This window comes from Syngnathus scovelli, chromosome 19 (genome assembly GCF_024217435.2).
Source record: "Syngnathus scovelli strain Florida chromosome 19, RoL_Ssco_1.2, whole genome shotgun sequence".
Lineage (NCBI taxonomy): Eukaryota > Metazoa > Chordata > Actinopteri > Syngnathiformes > Syngnathidae > Syngnathus > Syngnathus scovelli.
In genome coordinates this window covers 2,078,393-2,105,327 of record NC_090865.1, presented here as the reverse complement: position 1 = coordinate 2,105,327, position 26,935 = coordinate 2,078,393, and the positions used below count along the sequence as shown (strand labels likewise).

At 49.1% G+C, this 26,935-nt stretch overlaps 1 protein-coding gene across 1 annotated transcript; it reads left to right on the top strand.

The window, feature by feature from the left end:
• Positions 1-1,351: 1,351 nt before the first annotated feature.
• On the top strand, positions 1,352-26,935 carry akap9 (A kinase (PRKA) anchor protein 9). The gene is made up of 44 exons (XM_049750624.1): positions 1,352-1,572; positions 2,997-3,245; positions 3,561-3,605; positions 3,797-3,862; positions 4,354-4,497; positions 4,584-4,739; positions 4,807-5,004; positions 5,182-7,689; positions 8,520-8,634; positions 8,794-8,992; positions 9,128-9,179; positions 9,624-9,908; positions 9,983-10,240; positions 10,766-10,848; positions 10,936-11,084; positions 11,187-11,314; positions 13,884-14,046; positions 14,865-14,959; positions 15,071-15,188; positions 15,572-15,610; positions 16,283-16,515; positions 16,615-16,734; positions 19,250-19,972; positions 20,111-20,233; positions 20,306-20,350; positions 20,421-20,555; positions 20,631-20,675; positions 20,796-22,520; positions 22,594-22,651; positions 22,728-22,855; positions 22,933-23,112; positions 23,180-23,350; positions 23,422-23,527; positions 23,606-23,789; positions 23,868-24,018; positions 24,078-24,374; positions 24,456-24,932; positions 25,043-25,213; positions 25,309-25,515; positions 25,610-25,845; positions 25,920-26,014; positions 26,135-26,249; positions 26,318-26,448; positions 26,524-26,935. The coding sequence occupies exons 1-44, from the start codon at positions 1,525-1,527 to the stop codon at positions 26,568-26,570; spliced, it is 11,001 nt and encodes a 3,666-aa protein (XP_049606581.1). The 5' UTR covers positions 1,352-1,524; the 3' UTR covers positions 26,571-26,935.

Sequence of the window (26,935 nt, the reverse complement as noted above, 5' to 3'; positions counted from 1 at the left end):
TGAATATTTTAACAGAAGTACAAGCTATTCATAATGCAAAACAGCTTTCACTCCTGCATGGTGTAAGATTCAAGTGAGGATGGGTAAAAAGGTAAAAAATGAATATCTTAAGCAATTGTCGTCATCAAATGCAATTACTGTGAATCTAAATTTCAACTAATCAGTGAAGAGTACATTGTCTATAACCCGTTTTGTCATGATTTTTTTTCATTAACTCAGCCTTAAAGGTTTACAATGGTATCAGAAAATACACTCATTTCATTTTAGATGCATTCAAATCTTGATTCAACTGTCAAACTCTATATTCTGCTCATGTTTGGGGGCTGCTGACACAATACTCCGTCTTTGAATGAATTATTCAGACCAGGGCCTAAACTTTCAAATGCCCTGCAGTTCCCTCTGCTGCTGCTGCTGCTGCACAAAACCTATCTGCTCTCACAGGTGGCATCAAGTTAGACACAGCATGTCCAAAAGAAGATGGGTGGAATTCAAGATCTGTCAGACGATAAGTTGCTCCACTCCAATCAGCCGACGACACACAGCGTCCTCATCGTCCTCATCTGCTGCTTCAGGTACGTTGAACAGAATGTTCTCGAGATGACTATAGCAAAACCTTTCATAAGTGTTTGACTAGAGCAGGAGATTTGAACATTTTTTTAAAAAAATTCAACAAAAAGGCAGCTCCTCAAACTGGGACAGCTCTCTGACTGTTACCATAGAAACAGCAGCAGTCTTTTTGGAGGGAGAACAATGAGTCTCTTTACTTCATAAATGAATTGGCATGGGAGAAAACCACAGACAATTGATATAAAATTATTTTATATTTTATAATCATTCATTTTTCATGACATAATGCAAATAGGGTGTGAGCAGTACCCTTGATGGGAGACCATCTTGAGGAGATGTTTAACATTAGAATACCCAAGGTCAGGTCAAAATATGACTTATTTAAGAAAATTATTTTGCAAGGGTTAGAGTTAGGGTTAGGGAGACCCCCCCCCCCCCAAAAAAAAAACAAAGTAAGTGGTAGGTTCAATCCTCAAGTCTAGTCTTCATGTCCTTCATGTCCAAGAGTCCTTGAGCAAGACACTGAACTTAATTTTGCTCCCAGTAGTCAACCCTTGAGAATGAGATATCCATAACCACGCTACCTACATGTTCTGTTGGGAACCTAACATTTTTTTATCATTTTTTTGCCACCTGGAAGTACCCTGGCACCTGTTGAAAACAAACAATATTTAATTCACAAATGTATCATCATTAACAACAATTCTGCGAGTCCGTGAAGGCAACACAAGTGGAATGCAGGGGGCGTGGCTACAGGCCACCTATCAGTCGTCATCTCGGTGGGGTGTCATGTTTACGTGGAAAATAATATGGCCGCCGACTGCCAACAAGGAGTCAACCCTTGAGAGAATGCGATCGGCGGCCAACTGGAAGCCGGCGCGGTCCCCACACACTACACCACCGGCGCAGATACACGACCTGTGAGTCCTTCTCCGATTTGTTTTAGCCACGGTGACCATGGAAGACGCGGAACGCCAAAAGAAACTCGAGACCGGCAAAGCAAAGGTATGAGTCCTCCCATGATGCCAAGCAGCAAGCATAACTCTCTTTAAGAAACGCTGATCAATGTAAACATTGCTGACAACTTTTGGTTTTTGCTAACAGCTCCTTGTTGTGATCCGTCAGCTGTTACGCCTCCCCCTTTGCAGCTGTCAGTAACGTGCGTCCCTGACTGGGGCTTTAGCCTAACCGCTGCTAGCTCGCTACATAGTGGAAGCCTTATGTCATCCTGCATGAGAAACTCCTTTGTTTATTTAAAAGTGGCGATGGATTGCTTCAATTGTGCATGCTCGGCTAGTAAGTAGAGGCTTTCCGACGCCTCCTCTGTTGGGAGGTTGGCAGGCAGGTGTAACAGGATTTACAGGACACATATCCCCTCATGCCAGACTTGTGCTCCCTTTGCTGTGTTAGTTAGCACCCTTGCAAATTAGGTCACTAATATTACCCATTTAGTATAAATATAAACTTGTTGTGTTATAGTCATTGGTATGCACATTTAATTCCAATAAATCACTGTAACAAATATGGGCGCTACAAAAGTATTGTAACAGAAATTCCTTTGTTTTTCTTGTATACATAAAGCATTATGATTCCCGAAAAAAAGATGCATATTAAACAAAGATTCAAAATGTCACCTTTTATTTCATGGTATTTACAACAAAATGCTGCTTACAAATATTTGTGTAAATATGTCCAGACACTATATGTTGCTCCACCTACGTGGTTAGTGTGTGCCCAGTTGGAGAAACTCCTACCCAAAATGCAGACTCCATGTGGCCGCCGCCACCCATCATAACCTCAGCACCAGCTCTGCCAAGTAGGACAGTTGGCTATGTTAAGCAGCTCATCCCAAGCCTAAAGTTTCCCTGCACACTTGCCCCTTGTAGAGTCTATCAAACAATGGGTAGCGGTAACTCAAGCTAGCGGCGTTAGCTTCATGTGCCACCAAATATGAAGTTACCTGGAAATTTTCCATCTTTAGAAAGAGTATCAAAGGCCAATTTTGCTTGTGATTATGTATAAATCCACCCTTTCAATATTTTAAAATGGCACACACATAATTGGGGGGTGGATAGTCAACCCGGGAAATACACGTGGGCTCAACGTTAAACACGTCCGCCAGCAGGCAATTGAAATTGACACGTCAGAGGTTGTAAGGTGAGTGAGCATTTTTAGACATCAGCAAGTTTCATGTCAGTTTAAGCTGATCATTGACATGGTTTGAAGTGTAATCCTTTAGTCGGGATTAGCACCTGCTGGCAGAGCTAAAGACATGCGTCGCTCGTTAAATGGATGCCCCGAACACGGACAATGCCATGTTTCGATTGACTTTCCCCAAATCGTGCCGAAAAAGGGTAAATTGATTTGGTTTTGATGGGATAAACAAAAAAAAAAAAACATGTCTGTGACATCTGTGTTGCTTTTCACAGCTGGCCGAGTACCGTCAACGCAAAGCTCACACGGATTCCCAGAGGAAGAAGAAGAAAAAGAAGCCTGAAGGGGACTCGCGGGGAAGCACGGAGCCCGATCGCTCGGCGGGCAGGGAGGACGACTCGGCCGCTGCCCGACATGGAGCGCGGGAAGCAAATAACGAGGCATCACCCGCCGCTGAGCTGAGCTTCTCCAAGACGCTACGCAGTGGGGAGACTGTCGTACACAATCAAACGTACACTATTGAGGTATTTGATTCTTATTAAGTGGTTGCCCTATTGTAGCAAAACTGTTTTCATTTATGCTTGTGCCGCTATTATGCGCTATCCCAGAACCTCGTGTTTTACGTTTGATGTCCACAAAATCAGCTGTTGCCATGGAAACAGACAGTCTTGTGCCTGACTGATTCCCGCAGCCTCGCTGCACTTTTTAATCACAATTTAAGGCCAATTTAGTCACGCATTTGTCTGGAATCCATTTTTTTTCCTTGTTGTCTTGCGATGTTGGCTCATTTGCATCCAACGTTCTTAATATGTACAAAATGTAAACGTCTTGTGTTGCAGCCCGAGAGCGAAGTTTCAACGACGGCAGAAGATTATTCCTCTGAGGTAAGTTCGTGTCTTTCAGATAAACTAAGACCTGATACTTTTTGGACCACTTAAGTGAAACTGGATCTTTTTCCCCCCACTTTCCCCACCGATGGCTCACCCTTTTTCCCCCCCATCAAAGAGACTTGCAAATTTAAGCAGCTGTCATCCGAGTGATTCTCTCCCTCTTTGGCTGACACTTTGTGAATTAGCAGGTCAACGGCTGCCGTGAGATGATGGCCAATCTAATGACGTCTTCCGCCGGGGATTTTATTTGGGTACGGTAATCTGATCAAGCGGCTCTGCTCACGAGCCCTGATGGCCGCAACCGCCGCCTGCCGCTGCTGACTCTCCATTCGCTTAACATATTAATCCCCCCCCCCCCCCCCTCTTCTCGCAACCCCACCCCATAGTATTGACTTTGTACTAATGTCCGTATTCTTCTACATGGTTCTTTTGGTGATGTTGACACGCCTCAAGGTTGCAGTGACCCATGACATGGCACTTTTTTTTTTTTTTTTTGCTTGGATAATGGAGGCGCTGATCAATACAGCTGATGCAGCAAAGTGAAAGCAGAGACGAGAGTTCTTTAAGAAACGTGTCAAGGTGTCGGCTAGCGACATACCGAGCGGTCTTTAACGTCGCTGTGTCTTCTTTTAAAGCCTCCTGCTGCAGCGCTTGGGTTTTGACTAACGGGCCCTCCTCTGTCTCCTTCTCTCATATGTCTCGGGAAAAACTCCACATGCTCTAATAGCTCTTCCTTGTTCAGGAAGAGGGAGTGCGAGAGGTGACCAAGGCAGGCAGACTGGAGGATGTCGAGGAGGCGCTTGCAGCCAAGACGCGAGCGGTGGAGGAGCTGAGTCAGGAGCTTGAGGAGATACGGGCTGCGTTTGGAACGGAAGGTGTACAGAAGGTAAATATCGAATCAGTCGGAAACATGATGAGGACCGCTTTGGGATGGAAGTTTTCCAACTATATGTACAATCATTGACACCATAGCTGCAGGACTTTGAGGCCGCGTTGAAGCAGAGGGACGGCATCATCACTCAACTCACCGCTAACCTCCAGCAAGCGCGTGAGGAGAAAGATGAGATCATGAAGGAGTTCCTGGCGCTGACGGAGCAGAGCCAAAAACTGCAGCTTCAGTTCCAGCAGGTGGGAGTTGTATTCTCCGTCATTTTCTTCCCCATTATCTTGATGATGACAGAGTTGGTTTGAACAGCTCCAGGCCGGCGAGACCCTGCGGAACACCAGCCATAGCAGCACGGCCGCGGACCTTCTTCAGGCCAGGCAGCAGCTGGCGCAATACCAGCTGCAACTGGAGGAGGCCAACGTCCAAGCGAGAAAGAACCAGGAGAAGAGCGATGGGCAGATGGACCTTATCAATCAGCTCCAGGTCCAAATCAGCGACATGGAGTTGGTGCGTTCCATGACGTGACTACACATATTAGAAGTGATTTCGTTCTTTCCTCAAACGGTGGCCATTTTTTTTAAAATTTGGGGTATAAAAGAAGTTGCCGTCTGTTGAGGAATTACGGCGTATGTAATGAGTGTCCGCTGTTGCTTTTGTATGTCTAACGCTTGACTCTTATTGTAGTCAGGGAGAAGATCAGAGGAGTCATTCACACAAAGGCTAAAGGAGAAGGATGTGCTCATAGCCGAAAAAGAAAAGGTCATCGTGACTCAAGATCAGTCTCTTGCTGAACTGAGAGCAGCAGAAGAGACTCTCGCCACCACACTGAAGGAGAAAAATCTGCTGCTGTCCGAGCAGACGGCGTCTTTGAACCTCTTCCGAGAGGAAATTGCCATTTTGGGACGGTCGGCCAATGACATTCAGGCATCCGACGAGAAGGACCTGATCATAGCGGAGCAAGAGCGAGTCATTTCCGAGCGAGATTGTTCCCTCGGCCGGCTGGAGGAGGAGCTGGAGTCGTCACGGCAAAGCCTGCGCGGCCTCCAGCAGCGAGTGGCCGCGAAGGAAACGGAGCTGGAAAAATGCCAGGGCGACCTGCAGAACACCAAGCGTACAATGGAGAATTGTAAATCACACCTTGAGAAAGCGCGAGGTGACCTACAAAGCTGTCAAAGCGAGCTGGCCAACTCCCGGCAGAGGGAGAGAACGTCCTCGGATGAGATTAAGCAGCTCATGGCAACGGTGGAGGATCTGCAGAGGCGTTGTCACCGGGACAGCTTATCAGAGGGTGACGCCGTCCAAAGAATGCAGGAGGATAACGCCCGGAAGCTGGACCTTCTCAGGGCCGAACTGGACGAGATGTACGGTCAACAGATTGTCGCTATGAAGCAGGAGCTCAACCTGCAGAACGCGGCACGTATGGAGCAAGTCTTGGCGCAGCACCAGGCGGAGACGGAGCGACATAAAGCTGAAGTGGAGCGGCATCGTGCCGAGGTAGAACTTCTAAAAGAACAAAACTCCAGCATTAAGGAAACACTTGGTGTTAAGATTCAGGAGCTTCAAGGAACGTTAGCAGAATCCACAAATGAATTCAGGCGAGAAAAGGCCAACCTCCAGGCTGAGCTCACGAGGCTCCGCGGCGATCTCCGTTCAGCGAGGGAGAAAGCCGAGCTGGTGTCCAATAGTCTGGTCTCTCAGGAGAGCCAACAAGACGAGATGCGGCGCCTGTTGGAGACCGTCGGCGACCTACGTAGCCAGTTGGCCGCCGCTGGGGAGGCGGCGTTGGAGACTGAGGCCCAGCACGAGTCGGAGACGACCAACTACAAGATCAAGCTGGAGATGCTGGAACGGGAGAAAGACGCCGTGCTGGGCCGCATGGCCGAGTCGCAGGAGGCCGAGCTGGATAAGCTTCGAACCCACTTGCTGTTCAGTCACGAGGAGGAACTCACACTCCTTCGGCAGGAGCTCCGTCGAGAGAGCTTCCTCAACGCCGAGAACCTCCTTAATGAAGCTGCCATCAAACACCAAACATCTCTGGATGATCTCCGCCTCACCTACGAAAACCAGCTACATTTGTTGCAAAACGAGAAAGCCGCCTTTTCCAACGAACGAGAAGAGCTCTTGCACCAAATCCTCGGCCTAAAGGAAGATCTCAAGATGGCCTTGCACAGCTCCAAAGCTGACGAGCTTGTGCGGCAGCTGCAAGAGCTCCAAGTGGAGCTTGAAGATCTGCGGAAGGGAGGAGAGCAGCGAGCCAAGCTGGAGAGCGAAATGCAAACGTTGCTGGAGAAGACGGAGGTTCTTCAACGGAAAGAGCAAAGCTGGGAGAGCAAATGGAAGGAGCAGCAGCTGGAAAATGACACCAAGACGGCAGAAATGGAGACACTCGTCGCCCAGCTGAGGGAGGAGATCGAAAAGCAACGCAGCACGTTCTCCTTTGCCGAAAAGAACTTCGAAGTCAACTACCAGGAGCTGAAGGACGAGTACTCCTGCCTTATTGAGGCTAAGACACGACTTGAGGAGAAGACACTGAAAGAAGCGCTCGAGTTTCAGGCCAAAATTGCTGCTCTGGAAGGTGAAAATGTCAAAAGGTGTGCGGAGGCTGCTGGAGAAGACGTGGCCAAACTCACAGAGAAGCTCAACGTTACAGTGAACGAAAAAGAAACCCTCGCGGGCAGGCTTTCCCAAGTCACAGAGCAACTCGTGGTCTCAGAGAATAAAATCGGACAGTTGAGAAAAGAGCTGGAGGAGGTTCAAATATCAAAAGGTGAGGACAAGAATGACATTCGCTCCCTACGAGAAGAGGTCAAAGCTCTCCAGTCAGTACTGAAGGCTGCGGAAGCTGAGCCAGATAGCGCCCGGCAGGCCGTGGAGCTCCACAGGCTCTCCCGGCCCTCCTCGTCCCACGTCCAGCACTCGGGGGAGCGACCCGCCGAAGAACGAGCCCAGAAGCCCGCCACTGGCTCCAACCGGCGCAAGAGGCGTCAGAGGTTGAAGCAGGAGCGCCGAGCGGGCGGCGGCGGCGGAGGCCCCTCAGAGGCTGCCAGGCAGAGGGAGGAGGAGGAGGAGGAAGAGGAGGAGGAGGAGGAAGAAGCCAAAGCTACAAGTGCGGCAGAACGAGAGATGCAGACGGAGAGCCAGGTCGGCGGCGATGAGGCGGATGGCTGCCAGGGAGACGCCACTCGCAAACAGGTAGCGCTCGCTCGCTCGCTCGCCCGCGGCGGCATCAGCCTTTTTCCTCCCTCCCTCCCTCAGATTGACTTGTTTGCGTGATGATAAAAGGCCTTTCCAGAAATCATATTTTCCACTTACTCCCGCTACACCGCGCGAAAAAAAAAAACACTCAGCTGCTCATCTAGCGATGCCACTCGAGCGCCGTAACGGCTCTCTAGTTGCTGAGCGAGAGCGCCGCTGTTGCTGCGAGTTACACAACAGACTTTCTTTTTATGTTGGCGAGGCTCCATAAGTGCGACGCTTGCTACCGGAGGGAAAAAACGATCATCCGCACCATTCATATAAAACGACTTATCGTAATAGTCAAATCTGAGATGCGCTTGTTTTATGGAACACATTTAAAGACAGATGCTAACCTGTTGCTTTTCAATATCAACCATTTTTTTTTTGTGCATAACCGAGGTTGGGGAAAAAAAGTCTTTGCGTGTATGTCATACATGGCGGCAACATTTATTCTGGCAACAAAAGCGCCATTGAAATGCTCAAACACCTCCAGCATCAAAGCCGTCGCATAATTGCCCAAGCAGGATGAATTCGAACTAATGCATAAATCACAGCGAGCGGAGGGAGCCCTTGCTTTATGTTTACCGCCCGATAATTGGCTTGTTCCTGAACTCTGTTGTTGAAGTGGGATTAGTCGCGTGATTAGCGTCATTGATTTATCGATATGAGCTGCATAATTAAATCACAGGTTGTTTTCAAACAGCAAAAACAAAACGTGACTAATTAATGTCAATATTTGCTTTCCACTGTTTTGATGAACTTGAAGACATTGTTGATGTTTTCAGGATGAGCGCAAGCTGCAGTTGGAAGCGCAGCGCATCAGCCTGACTCACATCCAGGCTGCTCAGCTGGAGCTGTTGAAAGAGGAGGCGGACAATCAGAAGCATGATGTTGACCAAGGTCAGCTAATGGTTTGGTTGCGTAATAGCGAGAGCCATTCTTTTACAGAAGAAAGATCTTGCTGACGTACATTCCAGAAGCACTCATAATGGATGAAAATGAAATACTTTTTTTAAAATAGTAACTCCCATCTATCTCCGCATGCTTTACCTCACTCAGATTCGGACGAGGTCCAAAGGCTGAAGGCGGAGGCGGTGGAGAAACATCGCCACCTAGAGGAGAATCACCGGTTAGAGATGGAGCGCCTCCAAGCTCAATACCAGAGGAGCCTCGCCGAGACGGAGGAACGCTTCAACGCCGAGATTGCCATGCTGCGGTGGCAACTCCAGGAGTTGACAGGCTCGCAAGCTCAGGATAGGTGAGGTCGCAGCAAAAAAAAAAAATCGATTAATCCTTCAGAGCCATTGTTTAATTTAAAAATGTCCAGATCCACCTTCCTATCGCCATGGAAGCACTAATTCACATCTAACATTACACTTATTTTTTTTTCTAGTGGGCCACAGTCCAGCCAAGAGCGTGTCGAGGAGCATCAAGAGGAGCTGAAGGTTTGACTTCCTTTCTTGAAATCAGCCTTGTCACATCATTATATTTGACTCCGGAGCTGATTGGTGCACTTGCGCTTGGAGGGCCTGAGTGAACGCGAGGGGAAGCGCTAGCAGCCTTTAGGGCTAAACGTGTCCTAAATATCTCCTGCCCCTACATTACCACCCTCCCTTTTTGCTCAGCAGGATGAATTGTCCTATATCGAATGATTAAAAGGCTGGCAAGTTACATCACCCGCCTCTATTGCCAATGGAGCGCGAGAAAGTCGTCCTCTCAGTTTGTCGCTCTCTTGCCGTCCTCATAACTTTGAGAGTTCCCGACCGACCGACGTGAGGAATTCATCACAAGACCGGGGAACAACAAAGTGTATTGATCCCAGAGCAGAAGGGCGGGTTTGTTATTTTCTACATTACGACACGCTTCATAGTTTGTTCTCGCTTCTCCAGGACCTCACCGAGGAGCAGCTGTCCCGGTGGGCGTCGGATTCCCGCTCGGGCTTGAGCGTCAAGCTGCAGGCGCTGAGGAGGGCGCTGTACAACGAGTACGTCCAAGAAGTGGCAGCGCTGGAGAAGCAGCACCGCACCGAGCTGACTAGCTTGCGGCAACAACTGGAGAGCGAGAGGAAAGGAGAGCGACCGGATCTTGACGACGGGGTCTGCTCTGAGACCGTCGGTGTTGCTGGGCAGGGCGAGCTGCAAGGGAAGCTGAGTGTGGAGGAGGAAGTCGCCAAGGTAGCCAGAGGCTGCACCGCGCTGTATTTGTTTACGGTGAAAGAGGATCTCTGACATCAACGTGTTGTCTTCAGGCCATCGTCCAGATGTCGGTGGAGTGCGCGCAGCAGACGGAGATGGCCCGGATCAATAAACTCGCCTGCCAGGCCAGCACCGGCATGCAGACCCAGTCGAACGGCGAGGAGAGCGCGGAGAAGAACGCGGCTGTGTCGATGGGCGCCTGGCTGAAAGAAGAGAGGGAACGTCTGGAGAAGGAGCTGCGCGACAGGAACACTGAGATCTGGAAGCTTCGGGAGAAGTTGCAGCGAGCTGAATTGGGAGCCGAGGTGAAGGTGGGTGTTGCTTGCCTGTTCCACACTGTTACCTAAAACTGCATTTGTCCGAAAAACTAATTTATTGGCTTTTTTTGTGTTTTGAGTTTGACACACGCTTCTGAATCCACACATTTAATCCAATTACCTTCACTTAGGATACTTATTGTATTTTATTATAAAAAATCAAAGATACAGAGCCACCACAACTTGGCTTTTGGTGGCGGACTGTGACCCAGCACCCAAAAAGCCATAATCTAAAAACTCTTGAGATGGTTTTGACATCAGCATTACTATTTACTCTCCAGCAGGTGGTGCTGCTGTGATGTTTTATTTCCCCCGCTGCTGCATCCCAGCTGCACCTGTTGCCATGGCAGCACAATGAAACTAGTGTCTCTTTGTATTCCAAAGAGAGTCCAAGTTCGTCTGTGTCATCAAGCTCGTTTTTTTTTTTTTTTTTTTTTTAGTTTGCATCGCCGACAGTACCACACTTGGGGCTCAGCGATGACGGGACTGCTTTCTCTTTTCTCCCTTTTTCCCATGCAGCCGCTGCAAACGAAAGAAGATTGGGCAGAAAAAGTTGAGGAAGACGAAGACGAAGTTGACTCCATCGACAAGGATAAAGAAAGGTGATGGTTAAGTTTGACTTCACCAGCGCAGTGGCGAGAACAAAATGCGGCGTTACCGAGAATCCAGCACGTACGCTTTGCTTTCAGAGTGATCCTGCGCCAGGCTAACGAGAGGCTCAGTCGCGTGTTGGCCGACGTGCTGAAGACCACGGCGGCGGCAGAAGAAACAATGGGCCTCCACATGCAAAGTCTGCAGGCGGACGCTTCAGCAGCGTCATCCACATCGCACGTCACAGGCAAGTACTACACTTACTCAAACTGCATGTGCCAAAAGGTCACTCACGATAACACCACCTTGCACAATTATGTGAAATAATCCATATCTCTTCTCACACTAGGTCAATCCACCAAGTCTGGCGACAGCCTCCACCTGGGGGAGGACGAGGAGCACCTGACGGGCATCGGCCTTCGCCTCCAGACGGCCTTGGAGAAGATGCTGATGGTTATCACTGACACCACCAACCAGGTACTAAAAAGCTGTGTATTTTTTAGAGGTTTTATACCCACAAGTGAGGTTATTAGTTTTCTCAATCTGGAGGTGACTGCAGAATGGGACCTTTCAACTAAGTTGTCTGGAACACCCCCCCCCCCCCCCCCCCCCCCCCGCTCCCATTCCCAGCGGTCACCCTTAGAAACGAGCTGTATTTACACGGTGCTTTTGTCCCAGCCTATCATGAAAGACCCCCCGCCCCCATGCCGTGCGCCCGCTGCGTGTAGCGTCGGCCCCTCCGACTGGATTTTAACTAGGCCATTGAGCTTGTTACTGTAAGCGAATGCACGGCGGGCGCATCCCCGTGGCTGAAATTCATGCGTTACTCACGCTTGAATTCCATTTGTCTTGGCCATCTAAAAATAGCTTGTAGCGATCCAAGTTCAAGCCAGGCGTCACTGTTGTTCAGCATCTTTCTGCTTTCTTTTGAATATTATTATTTTTTTTAAAAGTCAAATTTGCAACATTTGTTCTGACACCTAGCCTAATGGAAATCATCAGAAGAACTGGAAATGATCCATAGTGTAAAAAAAAAGCCTCAGCTTGCTCATGCACAAGAATGAGATGCAAAAAAAATAAATGGTCACATCCTACTTGTAACTTCCCTTCCCCAAATGTAAATCGAGGTGAGAACAACTCGCAGTATATAAGGCCGTTTTTATTAATGATTTTCCTGGCAAGGGGAAAGTGTTTTAAGTATGACAGCATGTCACCGAGTTAGTTGACGTGTTGGAACCTCTTAATGATTCTGCGTGCGAGTGAATCCGGTTTGACGACTTCGTTGCTGGGAGGGAGTGCGTGCGTGCGTGTGTTTGTTGTCTCGGGCTTATTATTTGTGCGCAGTGTAGTGCGATAGGGAGTGGTGTCAATGTGTGTGTGGGTGTGTGTGTGAGATCCATTTGCTACTCTACCTGGTTTACCCGGTGGTGTTGGGAAAAGAAGCCACACCTCCCGTGCCCTCATTCCCTCCCTCCCTCCCTTCCTCCCTTCCTCCCTCCCTCCTTGGTTTCACTGAGCACAATTCTTCAGCTCGGGGATCAGTGCGGTGAATGAACCACAATGGGGGAAAAACAGCCTTGGAAGTTTTGGAATTGAGTTTCTTTGCGTGGAATACAGGAAACCTGGTCTGATAAGCGCTCCAGCCCCGGTGAGTTGAGAGCGGCGGGAATGACGGGCAAAGTCTGCAAGGACCTCTGTCATGTCACGTCACCCTCGCTCGTACTGAGCAATTAAAAGCCCTGGGGAAAAGCTTGTTGTTGCTACGGCGATATAGCTTTGTTTGGGAGCGGGGGAAGACGAAGGGGATGCGATCTGTGCTTCTGCACTGAAAAAAGAAGGTCAGCAGGATCACGATCAAGAGGAGGACTCGTTACCTCCCGGCGGGCCACGTTCAGGAATGCCGCTCAAGTTGATGGAATCGGGATGACGAGCCCCCGTTTGGATTTTTCCTCTTCACCGCTTGGTGCGGTCGGACCTGTTTACCTGCTCAACCCATCCACCGACGCGTTAACCGTTACCATGGCGAGCCTTCTCCGCTGATCCAAGAAACGCCATCAACGGCAAGCATGGATTCCCACCGCTCCTTCTGGAATTCCAGGATGCAGAACACCGCGTGGGTTGAAGGGGCAGACCAGGACGTGTACGAGGTGGAATCTCGGATCCCCCTCCCGCGGCCTTTCCCCGTCTACAGCACCCTGACGGAGAAGAACGCCGTCATAGTGCAGACGCAGATCTCGCACGTCAATCATCGCGCAAACGGTCACCTGCTCAAAGTTATCTCCAGAATCTCTCTGCCCACACCTCCCTTTACAGTAAGTTTACACCTCAGCGTGGATGAATATTTCACCACCCGCAACTTCATTTATGCACGGGATGAATTAAATATCAACGGAGAACAGTGGTGGGTTTCAGAAAAGCAAAATATTTCATCCTCATGGCCTTAAGAGATTTTTTTTTTTTTCCTCTGCTCTCGGCTGGAATAATCATTCATGGTTCTGTTTTTGTCGTGCAAGTTTTTAAAATGGGCGAGGCTGCCTTTTACTTTTTTACTCCAGTACAGTTCAGTCTGTTTTTTTTTTTTTTTTTTATCTTCAGTCCAGGACTTCAATCTATATAAGCCTTCTGCTTTTTATTATTTTTTTTGACACAGTCATAATCATCTCTGACTAGCAGGATTGTGTGACTTCCACGTGACAGTGTCACCACTTCCTGCTTTGCATAATGTCGCAGAAAGACCTTTGAACTCCAGAGATAGGCAAATGCTTCGACGAGTCGTCGTGGAATGGCAACGAAGCACAACTAGCATAAATTTTCATGTCCTAGTTATGAAGTGGAGAAAATATAATACCACTGTTTGTGTCATCTGCTGCGGAACACTGAGGATTTTCCATTTTAAATATTCAACAGGTTAATTAATGATTTAACAAGGAAATGTTAAACACCTCACACCACAGAAGAATCAGGCCTTTGCTGACTTGGAGATGAAAAATCCCCAATACCATCAAGGTGGTACAATAATCTTTTTTTTTTTGTGGTCACCTCTCAGCTCGAACATGCCCACATCACCCAGACGGAGCTCATGCGCGAGTCCTTCCGCCACAACCAGGAGATCAGCGAGCTCCTGCAGAAGCAGGAGGAGCTGCAGGAGCGCCTCGCCGAGGAGGCCCGGGCACGCGAGCAACTGGCCATCGAGCTACACCGGGCCGAGGGTGAGCATCTGAGCTTTTTTTTTTTTTTTTACAGTTGTTAGGGTGGGTGACGGGGTATCACTTAGCTCCATTACCGGGGCCATCCATGTCAGAGACAGATGGTCCTGCACGCACACCAAACAACACCAACGCTAACATTGAGCTCAACTTTATCAAGTACAGAGCAGCATTTCGCAAGCTTTTGGAAACACACAGTGATGGTGAGACTTCTATGCTTTTCTTTTTTTCTATTTTATTCAGTTGCAGAAATCCTGCTATCAAACTTATTGGATAAGTGACACTGTTAAATTCTTGTATTGCGCCGGTGCTTGTTCCAATGTTGTCACAATGTCTCGACATGATTGGGGGAAAAAAAAAGCCACTACATGTGAGTAGTGTATCCTGGAGAAGAAACCTCCTTAGGCAAACTCCTCACAAATGTCCTGGTCAGGTGCCTGAAAAAACAACAACACGAGGGATATTTACCCTGCAACACACAAGCCGCCATTTTTGAGCTACTAAATGCAATTTCGTGATGTTGAATTTTTATTCTTGGAGAAAAGCACTCGCTCGTCTGTGTCGGCAACCCTCGAATAGCATCCCAGAGCGAAATGCTTACTGACCTGTGGCCTAGCTGCAACGTTATGAAGCATTTCTTTGTTTTTGCAACTCAGTCGTGTTTCACATGTCGAGCAAAATGGGTCAGGCGTGCTCATGTCAATTATGCAGCGGGAATGCGTTTGTGCTTGCTGGTAACCTTGAGGTTTGTTTGTGTTATTTTTTTTTCTTTCTTTTTTTGTATCGACACGCTCGCATTTAGCTAACCTGGTCTCACGCAGGTCTGATTGACGGCTACACGGGCGAGCGGGCTGCCCTGGAGGAGCAGCTACGTCAGAAGGAGGAGCTCCACCGGAGCTTGGAGCAGGAGCTGCAGGTAGATACTGATGCCAGGTTTTAAACGACGTTGCATCATGAACTCGATTAACCCACTGTAAATGAGATTACGTCGCGTGTGAGGGGGTAACCCTTTTTTTTTTTAACGCAGGTTACCGGCAGTCGACTGCAAGAGCTGGAGCAGGAGAGGCTTCAAATGCAGGAGGAGCGTGAGCTGGTTTCCCGGCAACAAGACGCCATGCGAGAAACCGCCAGCACTCGTGAGCTTTGTACGTATCCCAGAAGACCTTTCACCAAAAAGTAGTGTCCTGAAAAACACTTTTTCAACAATTTTTTAAAATCTTAACATTGCTTAAATTGTTCCGCATTGAATTTTTGCACCTCTTGTTATGAAAAAGGTGACCCATGAGAATATTTAGTCTTTTAAAAGGTGAGTATTCTCCACATTTTAGAACATGGGGCAATTTAAGAAAACCGCTTGCTTTCATGCTATGTGCTTCGTGAGAACTACGCAACACCCGAATGATGAAACACCAAAAAACGAAACTGCCGCATCCCTGTTTTTCTGCCATCTTTTTCTTCTGAGATGTTCCTGTTGGCGACACGAAAGCAAAAGCATGTTCAACTCGTGTGCTTTCTTATCCTCCTGTAGGCCTAGTTGAAGCTGCAATGGTTGCAGCACCTGAAGCAGGTGTGTCCACTTTGAGCATGGCTCAGCTCCTCTCCCTCTATAATTGTCTAACCCATGAGATCCGTAACCCTAAGCCAACTTACGTATCGGACTTACTCAAAGCTCGTGCTTGCTTTTGGGCTTACGATCACAATCACTAACCTTTTGCTTCACTTTTTTTTTTTGCTTTTCACTAAACTTGCCCAGCATCTTGGGTTGAGTGATAGAGCATGAAAGTAACGCCGGTCTCCTAATCATCAGTATTTTTTTTTTTTTTTAATGATTATTATCTGCACCAGTAAGATGATTGCAATTTCCCCTCCTCCCCTCCTGTCGATGCTTCCTGGGCATGGATATTGTCATGTTATGGTCTGTCACTCACACACTTGTCCTACCTTCTCACTGCTAATCCCGCGGCGGGTGGGCTTTTGATCCTGGGTGAAGTAATAAGGAAGGAACCATCCTCATGGTAGCGGAACAAAAATCGTCTTGGTGGTGGTGGCGACGGGTCATTTTGGAAAAGTGAATGGGATGTCTGGATTAGGCCTACACATATCAAATATCCACTGTGAAGGTTTAAGTAACAGTGAAAATTTAAATGGATTCTTCCGTAGCCTCAGCATCCTTTTCATCACCAAAATATCATCAATTAAAATGAATGTCCATGCACTGACACCTAGCGTGCCCGTTCAGATCTCCTGGAAGAGACGGAAAAGCTGATGAAGGAGAAGGTGGAGGTGCAGCGCCAGGCGGAGAAGGAGAGCGCCGACTTAATGAAGCAGGTGAAGACCCTGGAGTCCGAGCTGGAGGAGCAGGTCAACCGGGTGATTGAGCTGGAGCACGGCCGGAAGACCGAGACCAGAGACCTCCAGCAGCAGGTCCAGGCACTGGAGAAGCAGCTGGACAAGAACCGGCGCTTCCTTGATGTAAGCTTCGTCTCATTTTTTATATCATAAAAACTATATTCGCTGTAAGTATGAAGACTGTTTTATGAAAGAAGCTTCTTCACGCTTTCTTGTTTCTAGGAGCAAGCAGTGGACCGGGAACACGAGCGTGACGTCTTCCAGAATGAGATCCAGCTTCTGGAGCAGCAGCTGAAGAACCAGCAGAGGTCTCCCGGCGGCTCGGAGCATAGAAGCCAACAGGTAACGCCACAATGGATTTACCCTAGCTTGTAATCCTCCACACACCATTCTTTGTTTTCAACTTGCATGGAAGGGTTGAATCATCTCCTCTAATATTATTTGTGCTTCCAACTCACAGGGAGTGACCCCGGTGGTGACGTCTTACTAATTTGTTTATTTTTTTTTTAATACCTGCAATAATTTCCACAGCTTCCTTTACTTCCTCCTCATTGCGTCACCTCTCTCTCTCTTTTTTTGTGTTTGCCTTGGTGCTCTGTGCTCCTTGACGCTCCTCCCACCTCCTCTCTCCCTGGTCTTTGCAGGTGGATGGAGTGTTCTTAAAGGTACTGCTTCTAGTCGCTAAACGTGCCCCTCCTCCCCCCCCCAAAAACCTTGAAGACCGTTTAGTTTGTCCACCCTTGCTGAAGTGCATTGAGAATTCCCAGCCCCTCCCTTTGTGCATTTTTAGGGTGTCTTCCCCTCCTTGCTCTTCTTCCTTCTCCTCCTCCAGGTGGGATCCCCTGTTTAATGATTCTGTGTGGTTTGTAAACCTTGGATGAAAGCTCTCTCTCCTTCACCCTGCACTTCTTTTCTCCTACCCAGCCACCCACCCTCCCTCCTTCCTTTCTCAGGTGGATCAGCTGACCTCCAAGCTAGCTGTGTATGTGCCGGCTACACCGTGTAGCAATCGGCATCCTTAAGCGAGTCTTTTAAACGTCTCTTCCTTGCTTTTTTTTTTTCTCTCCCTTTTTTGCACTAATCAGGTAGAGCAGCTGACCTCCCAGTTAAAGGAGAAGGCGGACTGGTGCAGCGAGCTGCTGCTGGGCTCGGAGCAGCTGCATCGCGATCTGGCCGAGCGCGACCAGGAGATTGACAAGCTGGAGAGCCGCGTCCGCGAGCTGGAGCAGGCCCTGCTGGCCAGCGCAGAGTCCCTGGAGAAGGTTAGGAACACGGGAGGGTGGGGGTGTGTGAGCACGCCGCATTGTATGGTGAGGGAGCATGGCGATGGGGGCTGACTTTAAGAGGATGTCTCAGGGGTGGGAGGGGCTGAATAGAAGAGAGAACAATGTGTGGGCTGTTCCAACACAGACAATGTTTGTAAATGAGCCACGACAGAATGCAGTGCGTGCTCTTCCCACATTCCAATACTTTTTCGTGACCCTAATATCAATTCAAATATTTTATTTCATTTTGTGCCAAAAGGACGAACAAAAGACGCATCATGAATCCGTCACTGAGGCAAAGGACTCCACGCTGGAGGTTCAGTTGCAGACCGAAAGAGAAGCATTGGACCGGAAAGAGAAGGAGGTCTTGTACTTTTCCGTTGCTCTCGCTCGGAATCCCATCACTGTCAATCATCCTAAGGTTGGCCATCTTCTCCTCCAGATCTGTCACCTGGAGGAACAGCTGGAGCAATTCCGGGAGGAGCTGGAGAACAAGAACGAGGAGATGCAGCAGCTCCACATGCAACTGGAGATTCAGCGCAAGGAGATCAGCAGCCAGCAACAGTTCCTAGAAACCAGGGAGAGCATGCTCCAGGTAACCTGCTAACAGATGTCTTTGGTTTGCAACGCAACATTAAAAATAATTAGAGGACAATGGCATCGTCCAGTAGACTCTGGGGTGGTCGCTTCACAGTGTTGTGTGCTTCTCAAAACTATGGTCACAATCTATGACAGACAGAACATCTAAACAGGTCCAGATTTAAAAGTTGAGAAACACAGAAATAGAAAATAGGCTAGAACAAAATGGAAAGCTGACCAGTTCCCATGTCTGCCAGATGACAACTTCAAGCATTTAGTCCTCCAGACTGACTCTGGACTCTCTTATATTTGCCGTGGCATGTTCATTCCATCACGTTATAATCTCTTGACTCTTGAAGGTGATGGAGGAGAAGGACAGGGCAATAGCACTTCTTAATGAACAGAACACTAAGCTCCAACACATGGAGAAAACGTCTGGCAACAAGGTAACAAGCCATGTCTATGCACGCACAAAACGGAACGTGACAGCCTGTTCGGTGTGTGCATAGCTTCATGGTCGTGTGTGGTGTTTCTCATTTTTTGGTGGCATCCATTTTGTGCTCTTGTGTTTGTCTTGGTAAGTAAATCCATGTGCTCGTTGTGTGGTGACTCATTCAAACGCTTGAGTTTCCGTGTGAAATGAACGCCTCATCCAAGGGTGGGCTTGAAGGCCACATTTCATTCTTCAACAAACGATGAGGTCAAATTGAAATAGGTCAAATAGTTTCTTTTTAGTCATGTAAATCCTCCAAGTGCTTGGGATATACTTAGCCCACCCCTGGTGTCATCTAAAATGACTTCCAAAAATATATTTGTAAAGCGGAGACTCAAATGTTTCTTCTAAAAGAGGTGAAGCAGATGGAAACATTTATTTTCCATTTGGTGTGCTCATATTTTTTGGGTCACCTTTTCAGGGAATCGATAAGCGGGATGAGCTGATCAATGACCTGGAGTCGCAGGTGGAGTGCCTGCGCAGCGAGCAGGAACATCTCAAGCGCAAGAGCGAGGAGGAGCTGGAGCAGCTCAACGCGGTCATCGACAAACTCCAGCAGGAGCTGGTCCACATGGAGCGCAAAGAGGATGACGAGGCCCACGTTGGTAAGGAGTACGATTACGACGAGCTGAAGCAGAAGATGGACCTCGTCTCCGGAGAGTTCCGCGACCTCAAAGCGGAGCACGGCGAGCTGTTGGAGACGCACCGGCGCTTGAAGGAGAGCACCGAGAAATCAGAGGACCTCACGGAGACCCTGAGGCAGAAAACCGCCGACCTCGTGGTAGCGCAGGCCCAAGTGCAAGCTCTGGAGAAGAGCGCCACATCCAGCGTGGATGAGCTCCGTCTCCGTGTCCACGAGCTGGAGGACACAGCCGGCAAGAAAGATGCCGAGCTGAGCAGCTGTCGGAAGTACGCTGAAGAGCTTCAGGGGAAAGTGTTCACCCTGGAGGAGCATTTAAGGGAGAAAATTGCCGCGGTGTTGGTCAGCCAAGCCACCCTGGATGCTCTTCAGCAGCAGCAGCAGGCTTCCAAAGACCATCAGGGCGACAAGGTGGGCCACCTGCACCAGAAGCTTGATGAGCTTGAGGCCAGTTTAAGTGGCATTCAGAAGAACCACGAGCTTCGGGAGCAGCTGCTCACTAGTTCGAAGGAGGCTGAGTACGAGAAGAGGCTGATGGCACTCCTGGATCTCCTGAGACAGATGACGGGCGGAAAGCATCCTAGAACGTCTGCAGCTGTGGAGGTAAAAAAGTTTAGATAAGCTATCGTGCACACGTTGGCCTCGGACAGTTTAATTTGAAATATTAAAACATATTTGTAAAATGACATGTTAAGAACCAAGACCTAAATCCATGACAACCCCTCTGTCTCTTTGTAGCAGGCCTCAGCTGGTGACCAATCGCTCTCGTCGGAACTTCAACAGGCCGGAGATGAAGCCTCGGCTGCCAAAAAACAGCTGGACCACCAAATGGAGCTATGCCAGCAGCTCCAGGAGGAACTCAAAGTAGTTTTTTTTTTTTTTTAAAAGTCCAAACCTTCTCTAAGGGGAACATTTAGTAACACTTTTCTCTTTTAGGACAAAACGGAAACAATCAAAAAACTTAAGGAGCAGCTTGAGGGGGTACACTTCATCTAAATTGCCATGTTTATACCCCATGAAAGTAGCAGCTCACTAATTACCCGCCCCCCAGGTATCTTCTGGAGGAGACAAGGAGACGCAGGCACTGCGAGAAGAGCTGACGAGGACCCAGAAGGAGGCAGCGCTCGCCAAAGAGGAGCTGAACAGCTGCAAGGAGAAGCTGGAGAAGCTGCAGGAGCTTCTGCAGGTATTGATAAAGCAGTAGATGACAAAAACTATTCAAGTAGGACATGTCAATGTTTGTTTTTGTTCTCCCCCACAGGAGCGGGAACTGACCATCGCTCAACTTAAAGAAGACCTTTTACAAGTAAGTACCAAGTTGATCATCAACTTCATTGGGAGAGAAATTCAAACGATTTTTTTTTTTTTTTTTTTTAAATGAATGACCTATTGCTACTAGATATTCAGATTTATATTTTCTGTCCAGGTGAAAGCCGAAGAGGACAAAGCAGACAGGACAAACCTTCTCAAGGAGCTCCAAGAGGTCCGAAGACATGCCGACTCCACCAAAGACGAACTCGACAGCTACAAATCCCACAATGAGAAACTCCAGGAGGACATTCAAGTGCGTGAAGTCTCTATTTCTAAACTCAAGGAGGAGCTCCAGGAGTTGCAAATAAACATGGATGCCACCAAAGAAGAAGTTTGCAGCTACAAATCCAACAATGAGAAACTCCAAGGGGATGTCCAGCTCCGCGAGGTCTCCCTTATGAAGGTGAAAGAGGAGCTCCAGGATGCCCTGAAGAAGGTGGACACCACCAAAGAAATAGATAGTTACAAATCCCTCAATGAGAAGCTCCAGGATGACGCTCAAGTGCGTGAAGAGTCTATTAGTCGACTAGAAGAAGAGCTCCAAGAGTTCCAAAAGAACATTGATACCACCAAAGAAGAACTCAACAGTTACAGATCCCACAATGAGAAGCTCCAGGAGGAGATCCAGCTCCGTGAGGTCACCATTTCAAAGCTCAAAGAGGAACTCCAGGATGTCCAGAAGAATGTGGACTCCACCAACAAAGAAGTGAGCAGCTACAAATCCAACAATGAGAAGCTTAAGGAGGACATTAAGGAGTGCGAAGTCTCCATTTCGAATCTCAAAGAACAACTTGAGGAGGTTCAAAAGAATTTGGACTCCACCAAAGAAGAACTGAACAGTTACAAATCCCACAACGAGAAGCTCAAGGAGGACGTTCAAGTGCGTGAGGTCTCTATTTCTAAACTAGAAGTGGAGCTCCAAGAGGTCCAAAAGAACATGGACTCCACTCAAGAGCTGACAAGTTACAAATCCCACAATGAAAAGCTTCAGGAAGATATTCAAGTGCGTGAGGTCTCCATTTTTAAACTCAATGAAGACCTCCAGGAGGTCCAAAAGAACTTGGATTCCACCAAAGAAGAACTCAACAGTTACAAATCCCACAATGACAAGCTACAAGAAGACATTCAGCTGCGGGACGTCAACATTTTAAAGCTCAAAGAGGAACTCCACGAGGTCCAAATGAACGCGGACTCTACCCAAGAACTGAGAAACTCCAAATCCCACAATGAGGAGATCCAGCTCCACGAGGAATCTATTTTGAAGCTGAAAGAGGAGCTCCGGGAAGTGAAGAAGATTGCCGACACCACCAAAGAAGATCTGAGTTGTTCCAAATCCCTCAATGAGAAGCTCCAGGAGGAAATCAAGCTCCACGAGGACTCCATTTCCAAGTTGAAAAATGAACTCCAGGACACAAAAGCGGCCCTGACAAAGGCTGCCGACTCCGCTTCGACCTCTCCTTCCCCTGCTGCGTCTCCTCAGCCTTTCTCCTCCACTTCTTCCACTTCCCAGCCCAAGAAGAAAGCGAGCAGCAAGCAGCCCCTACCCAGGGGGAGCAAAGACAAGACGTCTCTTTCCAGGAAAAGCTCCGCGCCCTCCAGAAGTCCCGAGCCGTCCTCGGCGGACGCTTCCACGCAGACGGCCGCCAACGAAGAGCTGGAGGAGGTGATGGGAGAGTTCCGGGAGAAGGTGGTCCAAATGCAGGAGCTGCACGCCGCCGAAATCCTGGACATGGAGGCGCGGCACATCTCGGAAAGTGACGCGCTGCGACGCGATGCGCACAACCTGGAGGACGAGTGCAAGGCGCTCAAGACCGTCATCGACAAGCTGCGCGTCGCCGAGGTGAGCCATCAAATACGTTTTCGTCATTGAAATGGTTTTTTTTTTAGAACTACTGACGAAATTCCGTTTTTAGGTCTCCTCATCGAGACAAGATGTGCTGCTGTCACAATTCAAAGATGGCTACACAAGTGGTAAGGTCAATGATTCGAGGCGTTCATCTTTCCAATTTCATCCATATCTTATTCGTCCTTTTGTTCCTCGTTGCAGACAGCAGCTCCGACTACAGCCAGAGGACCGGGTATGACCTTCCTAGTGGACTCCAGCAGGAGTTTCGGGTGACACCTGAAGGTGCCAGAAGAGAGGCGGACGATCCAGTATTGCCTGATAGGATCAAGGTAAAACCAGACCTTAGAATTATTCCGGAAATTAGTCTTCTTGTAAATCCTAACTCCTGAGGTTTGAAACCCTGCAGTCGTTGCTGCGTGAGGTGCACAAGGAGGGCATGGAGGTTCTCTCGCTGTCAGAGCTTCCCGTTTCTGAAAGCGAACCCGGCGGCCAGTTGAACCTGCAGGTCTGGCTTAAGGAGAGAGATGCCCTGATGGCTACCGTGGAGTCCCTCAAAGGCCTCATCGCTCACATGCAGACCACACAGGTTCTTGGTTTAGTTCTCACTCATAGTTGAAGTTTACGCTAAAACCCATACATCTGTGTCCTGCTAGATGTCGGGCGACTCGGCGGATTGGCGCGCTGAGCTCTTGGAAGCGGTGCGCCAGGTGTTTCTAAGAGAGCGTAGTGTGCTCAAGAACGTCCTCTACAGCCACTTAGACATGGTGGACACTAGTGACGCTGTCATCCACCTCAACCAGTTGGAGAGCAGACTGGCCGAGCAGGTAACAATAATTTTGACTATTACATATTGTATTTTTTTCTTCTCATCAATCCAACGTTGGTCCGTGTCCAGGATGCTCAGCACAGAGAAGCGATGGGCTCCCTCCACGCCGCTGACCGGTCCAGTCTCATCGCTGAGATCCATCAGCTCCGAAGTCGGATGGCGCGCCCGCATCAAGGTGAGGCTCTTCAAAACTAACGACATAGAAATCGAAAGACCTACAAAAGGGAAAACGCCCTTCGATTCCCTCCTTCAGGTGCTCCACCTGCTACGCTTTTGGCTGCGACGGAGCATCGTGGGGGAGGCGACGCCGATGGACCACCGCGGGTCGACAGGCTGCTGATGGAGGAGCTGAAAGGAGAACTATCGCAGACCAAGCTAGAGCTGGAGACCACGCTCATTTCTCAGCACAAGCACCTTAAAGAACTGGATGCGCTCAGGTTAGATTGGACACGACTGGAAAATTCAACTCAATGCGTGTCGTGTATGAGTTCTTAGCATCTTGTCGTTCCATACAGGGCCGAGGTATCGAAGAAAGTCTCAGAAGTGGACGTGCTGAATGAACAGCTGTTGGAGGAAAGCCGGAAAGGCCGGGAGCTTCAGTGGGCCGTGGAAAAGGAGCAGTGTCGCGCTGAGAGGAACCAGGAGAACGCTCGAGAACAACTGGAGGTAAGACCTCGCCAGCCCTCAGCGGCACAACACAAACCCACTTTGACTTTGTTTCCAAGGACTTGAACCTGGCTTTGGAGGAGCAAAAGAGACAAGCAGAGCAGCTGACGTCCAACCTGGAGCAGGAGCGCCAGGCCTCCTCCAGCTTCTGCCAGCAGGCTGAGCGGGAGAAGCTGAGTTTGCACAGGCGCCTCCAGGAGCTCCAAGTGCAGCTGGAGACGGAGCGAGCCAAGGCGCGGGAGATGAGCTCCGTGCTGGGAACAAAGAGGGAGCTACGGGGAAGTGGAGCCCAAGTCAGCCAGGAGGAGAACCTTCTGGAAGGACTGCACCAAGAGTTGGATGACAAGCAGGCACAGGTAGCTGTTGTGTGATGGCTCTCTCAACTCAACTCTCTCAAATTTCAAATCAAGAAAATGTTTTTTGAAAATGTTTTCTAGTTGGTGCAACTCCTCAGCCAAATGGAGGCTGAGAAGCTGGAAGTGTTGAGAAAGGACGAGGAGCTGACTCTGGCGGACCTTAAGTCCAAGGAGAGCAACGAAGCTCTGCTGGATGCCCTGGCACAGCTGGACAACCTGAAAGCACGGCTGTCGGAGACCCGGGACCTGCTTGCGAGAGAGGAGGCGAGGAGGAGAAGCCTGGAGGAGGACAAGGAGCGACTGGAGGAGAGGTTGGCTCGAGAGGGCGGCGCCGGGCAAGGCACGTCGCCCGGGCCGCACCATCAACACCACCAGGGCCCTTGGCGCACGACAGACACCATCTTGGGTAAACTGCACCTCGTGGCCTCCAAGGTCCGCAGCATGGCGGGCAAGCCCACTGCTGAGATCACCGGAGAAGACCTGTTGGTGCTCCAGTCCAGTGTTGATGACGTCATCAACATGCTGCAGCAATCGCCAGCTCTCCCATCTATCCCTGAGGTGAGTGTGGAATCAAATCAAAACTCAAACATAACAACACTAAAATAATTCTCCACACAAAATGGAAGATGGCTGGATGATGACTAATGAGATGTTCACCTGCTCTTCAGAACTCCGCCCAGTTGGCGGGAGGGTCCTCCTCCCTGACAGAGCGTCTGCTTCGGCAGAATGCCGAGTTGACCGGCTTCGTGGGCCGGCTGACGGAGGAGAAGAATGACCTGAGGAACCACTTGCTGCGTCTGGAAGAAGAACTCCGCTGCTACCGGCACACAGGCGACGATGTGAGTACCAATTTATTTATTGTAAAAAAAAAAAAAAATCCTTAAAAATCTACAATATAGCAGTGGTAGTAATCGTATTCCTCACCTTTTCACAGTCCAGCGGGAGGAGAGGCGCGTCTGGGCCGGGTTCTGCCGACATGCTGCTGCTCTCTCAGGAGAAAGAGACGTGGCGTCGGGAGAAGGTCCGCTTAGAGAAAGCCCTACATCAAGCCCTCACTCAGGTGGCCCGGCTCCGAGGGGAGATCAGGACCCAGACGCTGAGGGAGATAACCGGACCCGAGGCAGACAACACTGCGCTCAAGGTCGAAAGGAAATATTTTTTAAGAACAGAAAGGATCTCCTGAAAAATTACTTTTCAATGCATTGCAAGTTGTATCCTCGCCTGTGCCCGTGCAGAGGATGTACGGCAGGTACCTGCGCTCAGAGAGCTTCCGGAAGGCCCTCATCTACCAGAAGAAGTACCTGCTGCTGCTGCTGGGCAGCTTCCAGGAGTGCGAGGAAGCCACGCTCGCCCTGCTCTACAGGATGGGCGGCCGGCCCTCGGACGGGCTCGCCGGCGGCGGCCGAGGGCAGCGCAGCCGAGGGCTCATGCGCTTCCGCTCGGCCGTGCGCGTCTCCATCGCCCTCTCCAGGTGAGTCGACAGAGAGAAAATAAGTCACCGTATTTTTTTTTTTTACTGACCTTGCTCATTTTGTTGTGCACCAGAATGCGTTTCCTGGTCAAACGTTGGCAGAAAACGACGGGCATGAGCAACACGACTTCCTTCGGCGTCCAGAAAAGTGAAACCACGCAAATGATTGGTAAATAAATCCTATCATGCTAATTGCTAAAAATGCTAATCATCCTTAGGCACGGGCGGTCTCCTCTCAAATTTATTTTTAATCATACAATTAGTCAACTTGAGTTTTGTTGTTCTTCAGGCACTGATTACCTCCACCCGGGCGTGGACGTGGACCGGGACCGAGGAGGGGGCTCAAGCAGAGGACGCAGCGGGCGGGAATCCCCCAGGTCACCCATCTGCTCCGCACAGCACAGGTAGGCTGAAATTCAGGAGCCTCCACCAAGGCTTAACAACTTTTAATGATTCATTTCTTGCATCTAAGGTTTCATGCGGCCGGAGACCCCGGGATGCTCACGTGCGCCCACCTGCAGAGCTACGACCCCGACCGAGCCCTCACCGATTACATCTCAAGACTGGAGGCCCTGCAGAGGAGGCTGGGGAGCGTCACGTCAGGTTCTCATCACTCACAACATGCCACATTTTACAACCGTATCCCTCCTCTGAAATATCTTATTTCTTCTTCTGCAGGTGCGTCGTCGTCGCTCGCTCCATTGCATTTCGGCTTGAGAAGATGAGACGCCGAAAAAAACAAGTTGCCTTTACCGATGCGAACTGTTCTCTTTCCACATGGACCAAAACACTATTTTCAAAATCGCCGTGCGACAGGTTTGCGTCTCGTTTTTTTGTCGCCGTGCCACTTGAATGATATGTAATTTAATTCAACAACAAATGGTGTACATTTTGTTTGTGGATAATTTAAAAAGATTTTTCTGATTAATTTATGTTTGCGTGGGTGTTGGTTGCGAGGAAGGGGCTTAACTGGATTCTTCTACACACGTTTTCTGTCAAGGCCTGAAGACATTTGTAGAGAGCGTATTTTTATAGAGGCTTTTCTGGCTATTTTGTCAAAAACTGAAATAAAGGAAAAGATTTGAGTGTG